General features: G+C 32.4%; 1 protein-coding gene across 1 annotated transcript in view; it reads right to left on the bottom strand.

Moving 5' to 3' along the window:
* Positions 1-5823: 5823 nt before the first annotated feature.
* The window catches only part of LOC127701832 (transcription factor 25-like), a 47431-nt gene continuing 39222 nt past the window's right edge, over positions 5824-14032 (bottom strand). The window contains exon 16 of the mRNA XM_052205800.1: positions 5824-8321. Coding sequence (XP_052061760.1) covers positions 8115-8321 — 207 coding nt within the window. The 3' untranslated portion in view covers positions 5824-8114. The remainder of the gene's footprint in view (positions 8322-14032) is intronic.

Here is a 14032-nt window from a genome sequence, read left to right as displayed (position 1 = left end):
TCTCTAAAATGGATGTGAGCAGAACATGAAATAGGTACTGCATGACATGCATGTCTCTTCGCAAGTTAAAACCTATTTCTAAGACACCTTGTAAAGCTAAAAACTACAAGACTTAGTACAATAACCATCAACCCTTTACTCTCGCACCCTAGATAAACCGAAAAAATAAAAATCGATCCTACATCCTACCAAATTAAATCAAGAAATCAAAATTCCTGTAGTATCTTTAATGTTTATTATAAATTAACAAAACAAAAAATAACAAGAACATGGTTTACAAATACAGGTACATGTAAATGTAGTTTTAAAAGATAAATGTCCTCTTTCTGTGACGGTTTTTAAATGTGTATATCTACACATGTATTGTAGTTCTTATGGGGAAACTTTATGTGCAAAAGTACAATTTAATAAACTGTTTTCGATAAATAAAGTTTTCTCTTGAAGTTATAGAAAATTCTGCATGGAACTACTCACACCACAAAGAAAAACAAATCGCAAAGTTTTGCAGGTTTACTTCTTGAAGGCACTGAATATGGTTCCAAAGGCCTCGCACCATGGTACTATGCAGCAATTAACACAGGTAGAATATATTCTTTGACAAAGTCCACAATTAATTTCAAAAATCTTCATGCAGGGTGAAATGATCCAGATATGATAGAAAGCAATGATAGCAAATTCACAGCCCCACTCAGCCGCAATGCAGACACCATAGAATATTGTCAGCAAGTTGTACGCCAGAAGCTTCCAACAATCGAAACATTTAGCAGATAGTTTCCACACACAGTCAAGACTGTGCACTCCATCGGGTTCTCCAAATACATCGTCGAAATGTAAAGTCTAAAAAAGAAGAAATATATTAAAAATAGAGTATTAAAGCATTCAGTCTACTTATCCGACTATGTCTATTTCCATATTTTCGCTCTCAACCCAATAACACCGTCCTAAAATAATCGATTCGTTATTTCGTCCACTTTTTCACTATGACCTAGCTATTTTATCAACAGTGAGTTGTGTAAATATCTCAAACTTTAAATGGCACTTTAATGAATTATAATGAATTCTGGAAAAAGCTAAATAAAGATATTCAACACTGGTGGTCGGCCTAGAATTTATTTTACACAAGGGACAATTTCCTTTGAATTTGTTTTACACTATATGGTCATTTAAAAAAAACCTGTCGAATTGCCAACATCTGCAAAGTATAACACTAAATAACATTTTTTCTTTATGAATTGAATTTAGAATATTATAAAATCTTCTAGTAAGTTATATAAACTATTTGATATTCAAATCTGCCAGATTTCGTCAACTTTCCGACTTTTACCCCATCAGTGAAACAAATTCAAAGGTAATTGGTCATACCTGTTTTGTGACGGACAACCTTCTGTGTTAATTGTTTTGCTTGTGTCTTTTTTGTCATGATTATTTCCCATGTATAAGAGGTACGCGCTTTTGCTTTTGAAATGCACGATAAAACATTTCAACGCTAACACATGTTTAATCTCCGTAAGGTTCGAAAAGTTGGGAAAAGTTTTTAAAGTTTTTAATATATGGTATAATTTTCAAGTTTTGCGATAAATTATAAGAAAAAAATAAAAAAAACCATACATACCCCTAAATGTGAGTTGATTCCATTTGGATCTCTTTCAACCAAATCTATTTCACTACCGATAGTTTTCATCCTGTAAACTTGTGTGCCTTTTCTGGTGTTGTTGGATTAACAGCATTTATTAAAGTTTATATACCCAGCCTTTTTAATTTCTTGCTGACAAGTCAAGGCATGTCAAAGTTGACCACTGGTCAATTAATATGATGTTTTGATATGTATTTATTTTCACTTATTATTTTATGCCGTTAATTAGAGTTTCCTTAATGAGGTCTTTTATCGTGTGTTTTTTTAAACCAAGACAACATTTAAAATAACCAAGACAATTTTAATTAAATTTGTATGATTACACAGTATGATAATGTCATAACTGTATGAAAATGTGTCATGAAGTCCAAAGCGACATCCTATTTAAACATTATTATTTCTTGAAAGAATTCTCTTTGGCTTCTTTTGTCAAAATTCAATGAAATTTCCGCTAAATTCCTGAAATGAACTCGTTACTAGTTGATTAAAGAGTTCATCAGAGCTCATGTTTTCTCTGTTAATGTGTACATATATGCCAACTTTAAATATAATTTACTTACTTACTTACATTATATTTTGTTGAGAGAGAATATAGAGCTGTAAACTTTGACTTCTTGTAAAGATAGATTTGTCTTGGAGAGGTCCCCGCGTCTGTCTGTTTAATTTTTAAATTCAAAATCTAAAATCTTCGACTTCAACTCGAAATTTTGACTTCTTAAACTCGAAAATTCCAGATTGTTTAAGTAAAAATTTCGGGTAAAAGTAAAAATTTCAAGATATGAAAGGTTTTTTTTTAATTTCGAGCTAGAGTCGCAATTTATACGATATCAAATGACAAAATTTTGACTGAGAATAAGAATTTAAATTATTATTTGATTTATACCAGAGACATATATAGATGTCGCTGTTTATACTTTGTTCTTAGTATGCTTTCGTTTAGATGTTCAAATTTGTTATTTTCACAAGAGATTTGTTTTTTGTTTTGTTTTTTTTTGGGGGGGGGGCCGGGGGGGGGGGGGGGACGAACGAATTTTTTATGCTACCAGCAATTACTTAAAATGTCAACGCTCATCCTGGTGCAGTTGTATAAAAAAAAAATACCTCTAAAACAAAACCTTTAGGCAACTATCCTCGTCCTCAACTTAACGGCAGACTGAAAGATCCATGGCTATATAAAAAGAACAAATACATACACATTTCATATTTTACAAAGGGATACATCATACTTTGTAAATTATAAAAACAATAAAATGCTTCGCTGAGCGCAGCTGGATACGACCGCAAAGGTCCAACCCTGAACAGTTGGGGCGAAAATGGACACAATATTCGCGCTTGATACAGGTCTGAATTTGGATAGTAATTAAATATTTGACACATAATAGGTTTCTGACACCAAGTAACTGTAGTCAAAGAACTTAGAATTGGTTATATGATTTGAATTTATATTCAATTTTTTGCTTTTGTGAAATAGTTATTGTCTAGAAGTTACAAAAATGCTTATTTTTGGCCCCTAATTCCTTAACTGTTGGTACCATAACCCCCAAAATCAATAACAACCTTCCTTTTGTGGTATATAACCTTATGGTAAAATTTCAAAGAGATCCATTCACTTAAACTAAAGTTATAGTGCGAAAACCAATGTGTCTTCGGACGACGCCAACGTCATACCAATATACGACCGCAAAAAATTTAAGAAAACAATAGATTGTTAGATATTTATTATAAGTTCCAGGCCGAACCAGAGACATATCAGTGTAAATTAAATCAATGATTTTTCTTCTTTAATTTTTGCACTGAATATTCAATTTTCTATCTTTATACCAATACTTAACACGGCTGTGCTTGTCTTACCTTTTTTTGGTTGAATTTATCAACTCTGACAAAATCCTCTATTTTACTATCAGTACTAAGAAACAAGAGATAATAAAACCCCATACGACCAAAATTAAAGCAAAACCCAGACAAAGAATCAGATCTTTACATTGCTTAATTTAAAATGGTTTCAAAAATTTATAACAGTAAATCTAAATACAACAATATCCGTATTTCCATGCCACCCACTTCCAAGTGTATAGAGAGAACCACAAAAGAGAATGTCTGATAAACTACCTAACCTGAAGATAATGCAATGCAAGGCATCATCTCGCAATCAGTTGGATATTCATTCAATAATTCTATCAATTGAAACAAGTCGGGAGGATTTCAACCAAGAAGTTTGCTCTGCAGTAGTTACTCATTTTCCCATAGTTCTACCTGATGAGCTTGACATTTGACCTTACTATATAATATAGGGTTTATCTTCCTATCATAAAGAAGCCTTACACCAACTAAGTTCAAAGTTCAATGACTATATGATGTTTAAAGCAAGCTCTATAGTTAGATATAAGAAGATGTGGTATGAGTGCCAATGAGACAACTCTCCATCCAAGTCAAAATTTATAAAAGTAAACCATTACAGGTCAAAGTACGGTCTTCAACACAGAGCCTTGGCTCACACCGAACAGTAAGCTATAAAGGGTCCCAAAAATTACAAGTGTAAAACCATTTAAACGGGAAAACCAACGGTCTAATCTATATAAAAAACGAGAGACGATAAACACTTATGAAAAACATCAACAAACGACAACTACTGAACATTAGATTCCTGACTTAGGACAGGTGCAAACAAATGCAGCGGGTTTAAACGTTTTAATGGTACCAAACCTTCACCCTTTTTCTGAAACAATAGTGTAACATCACAAAATAGAAAGACACACTATAAAATATCAACTGAAATAGCTTAACTCAATCAAAGGACATATTAACACCAGTGAACATACACTGAACAAATAAATTTGACCTATGATACAATGTAAATACAAAATAAATAAACTAAGGGAAGAATAATAAAAGTAACATGTTATATCGTTATGAAATGTTAAACAATTTAAGAAAAACAATATGCTCGAACAAAAATATCAGCCATTTGCAATACTTTAAACACAGGTAAATGAAAATAATTTTGTTGTTAGGTATACGTGTACAGTTCCAATAGAGAAAGGAAATATTTTTTCAAAATAAATAATTTTGATGTTCATAGTACAAAGTGGAAATTTATAGTAATACCATACACTTATCAAAGCTGGTGTATAGAACAGATATAACCCTCAATAACATTAAATAACAAACAAGCATTACAATTAGTATCAACAGGTCAAATAAACAAGAAAGTACGATTTGAGAGTACTCGCAGTTACTGACAGGTAGTTAAAAGCCAAAACAATTAATAATAAAAAATCATGCAACAGAGACTTAAATCAACTAAAACACATCCCAGGGATTTAGTATTTTAACGTCATGGACAGTCAAAAAAGACATGACTTGTGCAATGCCAAAAATAAATGTATCGACAGACAGTAGGATACCGGTAGTAAGAGTTTAACCTCTTTATAGATCAAAATGAACGTCGGTGTGTCTTTATACATCCCGTTTGAAAAGAATACAAATTTAGTTATGTTTTAATTTGCTGATGACAAAATCGATATTAGTGCCAATGTAAACTATATTCAAAAATCTAATTACAACATTGGTAAGATAACCTTTACTAATAAGTTTAAATGTTCGATGAGTTTACACGGATCACATAGCGTTTCCGCGCTATAGTGCCTGTAATCTTTTCAATACTACTTTTAGATGACATGGCTTTTTATTAGGTTCATCATGTGCTTGTTTAAAACCATTGCATATTGTGTGTCCATACCCAACATCATTTAATTCATATATAATGTTTGAGCTAGTCTGTTTCGAATCTAATATTTTTGCAAAATTATATGACCTTTATTAAGAGCATTCAACTCTTATTTCCTTGTACTGAGATTGTTCATATATACGGTCCAATTGGTTCATCTACTGTATCAATACTGAGGTTATGAGTTTGAATCCTGCAAGTGTCATGTGCATTCAGCACCAATCTTAATTGACTAGGATTGTCAGTTTTACTGCTTAAGGTCAGTGGTTCTCTCTGGGTACTCTTGCTTCCTCCATCAATTAAAACTGACCACCATGATATAGGCAATAGTACTGAAAGTGATATTAAACACCACCAATCAATCAATCAATCATATATTTCCCTCATCCTCATAAATTTCAAGTATTCAATTTCCTATGTAGCTCCACTTGTCATTTTCCAAACAGTAAATAAAACATACAACTCTTGTTATGTAACCTTTATTCAATGTAAATAAATACTATTCGTATCTGAGGAACATTAATCTAATGTAAATAAAACTCCCTGTAACAATTACCAACTATAGTATAACAGTAAAATGCTTAGTATGTATACTGGGTAAATAAAGTTCAGCAACATATATTTCCATTAAAAAAACTTTAAATTAAAAAAGTTTTTGTTTGAATAAAATCGCACCTTATGGTTTATTTTCTTTGATACTATCATTTATTTTATTGTTATGTTTATAAATATAATTTATTTTTTAAATATAAAATATAATAAATTGCTTCGCCGAGCACAGCTGGATATGACCGCAGAGGTCCAACCCTGAACAGTTGGGGCAAAAATGGACACAATATTCGCACTTGATACAGGTCTGAATTTGGATTGTAATTAAATATTCAGTGGCGGATCCAGAAATTTTTATAAGAGGGGGCCCACTGACTGCCTAAGATGGGGCCCGCTCCAGTCACGCTTCAGTGATTCCCTATATAATCAACCATAATTTTTCCTGCAAAAGGGGGGGCCCAGGCCCCCTGGCCCCCATCCCCCCCCTAAATCTGCCTCTGATATTTGACACATAATAGGTTTCTGACACAGAATAACTGTAGTCAAAGAACTTAGAATTGGTTATATGATTTGAATTTATATTTAATTTTTTGCTTTTGTGCAATACAACGACGTGATACCAATATACGACCACAAATTTTTTTGCAGTCGTATAAAAATTAAAAATATTTGTTGTTTAACTTTTTTTAACTCAGTACATTAGTTAATTACAGATGTAAAAGCTATCATGGCAAAACTCCTGTATGTCAAAAGTTTATTTTCAGATCTTCCTCTTTTAGTTTAAAGGTTTAAAAACTTAACATTGGTATCAATGGTATGAATAATATAGCGTTTATTATCTTAATTTGTTAATATTAATGAATCTCAAATAATCAACAGATTTTTGTTGTTCTTCTTAGAGCCATAACTTTTAGATTATCATTCAATATTTTAGAAATGATATGTTAAATTTTGAAAGTTAAATATGAAAACTCATGTTTAAATATGTGAAATAAAACTCGGAGCAAATAGTGAAAAATTTGTGGAAAAAAGGAAATATTTCAAATTAAGGTTACCCTAACCTACACTGAGGCAGTATGACATGCAGAAACAGTTTTTTTCTTGATTACTAAGCCACTAAAAGAAAAAAAAACATACCTGTACTTAAAATTTTGTTTTGATTTGTCAAAACACTTTCATTGATTAATCTTCATCAATAGATATCACCACTATTTGTGGAATATTATAATCCTCTCATGCATGCATTAATAATTTTTATGCTTTAAATATAGATAATTAGTTAAGAATTAACTTACTGGTCCCCAAAAAATGTCATTTCATTCATAAATTGAAGAAAACTCCATTAGAAAAATAAATGAGTCTTCCACTTCTTCAGAGGAAGACCTATATATCCTGCTTTCTCCAAATAATATTAGAAGAAATTGTTTGGTATGGACAACCCTAATATCACTCTGATCAAAAATAAAATAGCAGGTGTAGATATTCTGGTCAGTAGAAGAATCTGTACAAGGTTGGTTGAAATATATCAAGTCGTTTCCCAAAATTGATATTGATCTGCATTATTTTTATCAATGACATTACAATTGTGTACTGAATATATTCTAAATACTTAATGTCAAGTAGTAATTCATCAGAGAAAACCTCCATATTAAAAATCTTTATTTTAAATATGATAAAAGGGCAGAACGCTTAAATCGTAAATGTCAAACCTATCTTATTGAATATTTTTAAGATCAATGAGTTAAAACATGAAATAAATGAGAAGACTTAACTTGCTTTAATTTCCTCTTTCTCTGTTAGCTTTGATTAACCCATTAAAACATAAGAGATATAAAACAATTATTTATTTTATATTACATGGTTTCTTCTATTTTCATGATTTTAAAAATTTCATTACAAAACACACTTTTTAGTTCTTGGGGTAAAATCTAAAAAATGATTTGAGTATACTTGGTATAAATCAGATCAACAAATATTGAAGTTAGTTTAGTTGCTTACATGATACAATTTTTTTTTTACATGACACTGAACCATCATGAATCTTGTGTGTATGTCCTAAATTTGTTACAGAACAAACAGCAGTGTTAACTTTTGCGACTTTACATCTTACAAATACAAAAGTGTAAATTCTTTAATTTCAAAATAGTATCCATTGCAGTAGTTGCTGTTATATCATTATTACACAGAAGAAACAATAAGAATCTTTCAGTCCCATTCTTCATCCTGAGCATCATCCCCTTCCTCGTCATTATTTTGATTATCCCCTTCATTCTGAGGATTTTCAAATGGATGTTCTACAGGTCTGATGTTATTGAGTAAGTCTCTCATTGCACCCATTAATACCACCATACCTTGTCGGAGATTTTGTGCCCCACCCTCTGCCCCCTGAGGCTGTGGTGCTGGTGCAGGCTCCTACAAAATATCAAACATATGTTTTCAGCCAGGTTCACATGATGATTAAATACAGACAAGTTGATTCAGCTTTAGTTAAAATACAATTGAGAGTATTATATTCTGCTGAATATTGTATGCAATTGTATTTAATACACTGACACTTATTAAATCTATTCTGAAGTATAGTCATCCATATAAGAGGGTGGTAAAGGGTTATTTTCATGCAACGTAATCGCTGTTTTTTATTTCACATTCTACATGTTTTTACTTTTTTATTTGACGTTCAGTCCTGCAAGACAGGTGCCTCGTTCAAGGTGTTCTGCTTATTTAATTTTACATGCTTATTTTGCGTGCTCAGTATTTTTCAAATAAATTCAATCACTTAGCAGGGATCGTCAAGAAAAAAATGGAAATTTTGTTTTTTGATAAAGCGGAAAGGCCTTTGATGTTCTTCCCTATCGATTTTGGAGCTTTCGTGTCTGCGGGATATTTGCATTTTAAAAGTTAAGAAGATCATTATATACTTTTTTAAAAGTTGCAAACCATTTATATCATAAATGTGTATACAAAATTGGATATAATATCAAGTAAAACAGAGAGTTTATATAAACTGGAAGACAGAATCAGTCACAAAAGGTTCACATCAAAGTCTTTATTTTTTCATGCAATGTTCATGACAGAAATTATTTCACCTTCAACGTGAAATTATATCTTATTTCAGGTTTATTCTGTGCAAGCACCCTCCTTTACCATCATCATATATAGAAAGTTCTTTTCCTAAATTCATTTTTATAGTATGTTTTTTTTCATTGCATTACTCGAGATTAAAAGAGGGCAGATCAGGATATCAGAACTAGTTTAACCCCACCACATGTGTATACATGTACCTGTCTCAAGTCATGTACCAACTCAGTGGTTGGATTTAGTTATAACTGTTTTTTTTTCATCATTTTGGGAATTTGGTGTTGATGCCAGATCTATACAAAACTTGAAAAGTCACCAAGACATAAAATCCATCTGAGGCTGATTCAGGTGGGGGCGTGGCGGGCGTGCGCCCCCCTAAAATTTGCCAAGCATGGGTCCTCAGCTTAATAAAGAATATTTTGATAATTTTACCTCAAAGAAAATTTAAGTTTGCGCCCCCCCCTAACCTAAAATCCTGGATCCCCCTCTGTCCACTTAAATCATGTTGTGGTTTCCTACACGTAATGTTCTCTTCAAATCATGCTCTTAACGAGAAATAAACTGTCAAATTGACAGTAAACCTGGTTTACTGTATTTTAAAGGCACTTTCTGGCTTGTCTAACCTGCAACATTCTGTGCCTATTTTCCAATCAATCAAGGACCTTAGCTCCTGAATGGCAAAAGTGAAAATCACCAATATCCAACTTGACCTCCTTTTAGTCATCAGTAACAAGATATTAAAATTGGAAAAGATTTGGTTAAACATTTATTGCAGGGAAGCAGCATCAAGTGCCATTTCCAATCTATAAATTTTGAAAAGCATTGGTTGAACCATTCATAAGTTATTGCACGGAAACTGTTGGCAGTTTTAATCTTTCATTGATGAGGATAGATTTAAATCTTCCATTGATGAGAATACATTTTAACTTGTTGGAAAGGCTATGAAGTCTATATTCATTGCAAGTGTTGTTCCTTTAAGGGAAAATCAGATGTGAAAAATTAAGAAATAATTCATGGCAGCCGTAGATTTGTTTTCATTTAACCATGGGCATTTATATTCAATTATTTTATCCCGAGCGAAGGAGAGTGGTAAAATACGAGTAGAAATGACCATGCAACCCATGGTTAAATGAAAACAAATCTATGGCTGGCATGAATCATTTGGATTCTTTTAGGACAAATACAGTAATTTTATCAACCGTGAAATCCCTATACACCAGATACTGTTTTGGCTGTTTCGTTTTATCCCCATATAATAATATTAATAATTTTATACTATTCAATAATAAATGTAAAAACACAACTATTTCACCTACAAATGTTCTTTTTATCTAATTTTATTACATTTTGAGGCATACAAGAAGCCTAAAAACACTTGGTGTTTACATTTGAAGCAGGAAGCATACATATGATGTCACATTGTTTAGTTGCCAAAAACAATAACTTCGTTTCACAGAATTTACGTTTTATGAAATTTTACACTGAAATAGTAACTGAACTTGACTGATTTGTTTATTTTGCATTAGAATAGAGATAGCTGTATTGTATTTGAAGCTAGGCCTACTTAAAACGTGGGTTTTACTGTCGCAACTTGAGTTTACCTGGTCGTATAAATAAGGTAGGCGTAACATGAAACAGCCAATTTTGTGTATTAATGCGTTTGTGCTAAAAGTAGATATACTGTGATTATAGTGGTTGACGATATTTAGATTGTCATATAAGAATATCTTTTTTTGTCCATACAATTTGACTCTGTGTGAAAAATGTTTAGATTTCAGGCTGATTTTGATAACAAATGGTTACATCAATCAAAACATTAAATTGAAAGCATTGTAATGAAATTTTACACATTTCAAAAAATGTCAGGGAAAAAAAAAGGTGAATTATCCCTTCCTGAATATGAGTTACCAGTCTCAATCTCTTTAATTTATCATCAAATGTTTGTATATGGATAGGAAAATGGCAAAAGAAGTCATCAACTCATTATAAACCTTTTTTTTCATGAAAATAAAAACAATATTTTTGAACATTTATTTTTAACTTGGGACAATTATAAGTTATAAAAATTTAAATATGTAAAACACAATGAATTGAATTTGTAACAGGCACCTGTCTTTTTTAAGTAGCCGGTACAAGTAAACTGAATTCTGCTGATTTAGATAAGAATTATTTATCAAAAATATTTACAACAAGCATTCTGAGAGTATTGCATGGCAAAACATAGTCCCCTACCGGTTAAGAATTCCTTGTACTAGAACAAAATGCTAACTTGATCTATAACTTTGCATGGTGTAAACTATATAACAAATATCAAGTAAATATCTTCAAGCATGACGAAAAAAAAAGTGTGGAAAACTTATTATTTGAGTGAATTTTCTAAGTCCAAGCTAAGGACCATAACTCTGCACAAAATCATCAGACCAGTAACAAAATTTGAACTTAATCTGTAACTTGTCATGATAAAACTATTTACCAATTATTAAATCAATATCTTCAAGCATGACAAAAAATAGTGTGGAAAACTGATTTGCCGGACTGACAGATGGACAGACAGACAGACAGACAGACAGACAGACAGACGGAGTGCAAACCGAAAGTCCCCTTCGACTTCGTCGGTAGGGGACTAAAAAGTTTTACTTAGAAAGGAGTAGCTTAAGACCTAAGACAGCCCCTATTTCTAGCTACAATTTCAAATTAGGATTTATTGACCAATATTACAATGATTGATTGATTGATTGTTGGTGTTTTAACGCCACTTTTAAGCGCCACTTTTGGGCTATTTCGTGGCGGCCAGTTTTTATTGGTTGGAGGAAGCCGGAGTCCCCGGAGAAAACCACCGACCTTCGATAGGAAAACTGACAATCCTAGTCAATTAAGATTGGAGTCAAGTGCACCCGCACGAGCAGGGTTCGAACTCATAACCTCAGTGTTGACTGGCTAGTGATTACAGTAGTAGAACTACTTAGACCACTTGGCCACCGAGGCCCCAATATTACAATGAATCATTGCTAATACAATAAGTTAGTAGATAGGAAATATGTCCTTTTGTTGAAAATTTACGTACTTGTGTTCTTTAAATGACGTCACAAATAGCACTCATTTGATTTTCCACGAAAGTTCAATGTAAATGGGTAAATTTCGATTGATTTTTTGGACAGGCAACATAATTAAAGCACATGCGTCAACAAAGAACATCTTTTAACAAAATGTTTGTTATAACATTTTACATATTTGACTTGAGTATTTAGTTTGTTGATGCCTGCTATGTTTCCTTGGCCTTAATTTGGTTGAAATCTTTAAGATTTTGTCAAATTTCGCAAAAATCTCCATTTTGACCTACTTTGAGATGTAAAAATCAACGCTTTAAAACTAAAGCTTTAACAAAAAAATTTGTATCCAATTTTCTCACATGTCTTTTTATCACTTTAAAATATCTTTTATCTTGAAACATTAAACTTAATAATTGGGGCCAAATATGACCCTTTATACAGAACTTACTCCTTTATTCATTTGTTGATATATATCATAGACTCATACAATTTAATCCATAAATTTGACCTTTAGGCCAAACCAATTTGATTAATAGTTCTTCGGACAAAAGCTCCAAATCAAAGCACTGTAAGCGCTGTAGGCAGTTAACCAAAAACCAAGGCAAACGTAATTATGAAAACTGTGGCAGTGTTACTTCAATTTTTTTTTAAAATTTGAAAGAACAAACATTAAACATTCGTATATTGTACATTTATGTTCATTAAATGAATTGATTATTAAGGCAAATTAATTAATATTTCATCATGGTTTTCAAAAGCAACTCATATATCAATGTAAATGACCCTCATCTTCACCCCCAAGTGCATGATGTTACTCCATACCAAGTTTGGAATAAAATGACAGGCGATTATAATACAATTGGTCAAACATTCTCGGGCTTTACACTGCTTGAAAGATTTATATGTTTTCTTTAAAATGAGCCATAAATGAAAATCATTATAGGCCAAGAAATAATTTGATAAATAACTAAATTAAATTCTATTAACCTAGACTCTTTTTTTACATCAATAAAATTTAATAATAAACAAGAAATAATTGTAACAGGATGCAGTTACGAAGTCTCCCAAACAAAGCCCCCATAATTTGTCATTCCCATGGTCTCCTGACATTGGGCAAAAGTCCAGTTCATATTGGTTTGGTCTAGTAAAGTGATATGCATATGTGACACCTAGGAGATTGACCCTGTATGTCATTCAAATCTTTTTGAAATGATGAACAGGAATAAATATGGTTTAGGTGTGGGTATCTCGACCGCTTACAAGTTCTCAAACAGGAGGGGGTGGGGTGAACCCAGGGACTCCCCAAATATTTCATTTGATTTGTTATATTGTCCCATACATGAATATATATGGTTTAGGGGTGGGGATCTTGACTGTTTACAAGTTCTCAAACAAGAGGGGGTGGGGTGTCCCCATATTTCATTTGATTTGTTTTATTGTCCCATACCTGAATATATATGGTTTAGGGTGGGGATCTCGATCATTTCCAAGTTCTCAAACAGGAGGGGATGGGGTGACCCGAGGAACTCCCCATATATTTCATTTGATTTGTTATATTGTCCCATACATGAATATATATGGTTTAGGGGTGGGGATCTTGACTGTTTACAAGTTCTCAAACAGGAGGGGGTGGGGTGTCCCCAGGAACTCCCTCTATATTTCATTTGATTTGTCTTATTGTCCCATACATGAATGTATATGGTTTAGGGGTGGGGATCTCAACCATTTCCAAGTTCTCAAACAGGAGGGGTTGGGGTGACCCCAGAGACTACCCATATATTTCATTTGATTTGTTTTATTGTCCAATACCTGAATATATATGGTTTAGGGGTGGGGATCTCGACCATTTCCAAGTTCTCAAACAGGAGGGGTTGGGACGACACCGGGGACTCCCCCAAATTATTTTCATTTGATTTCTTTTATTGTCTCATACAAGTGTAATAGGTCAAATTTATTTGTTCTGTGTATGTTCAATGGTGTTAATATGTCCTTTGA

This window comes from Mytilus californianus, unplaced genomic scaffold, assembly GCF_021869535.1.
Source record: "Mytilus californianus isolate M0D057914Y unplaced genomic scaffold, xbMytCali1.0.p SCAF_5, whole genome shotgun sequence".
In the NCBI taxonomy this organism is placed as follows: Eukaryota; Metazoa; Mollusca; class Bivalvia; order Mytilida; family Mytilidae; genus Mytilus; species Mytilus californianus.
This window is presented reverse-complemented; position numbering and strand designations above follow the sequence as displayed.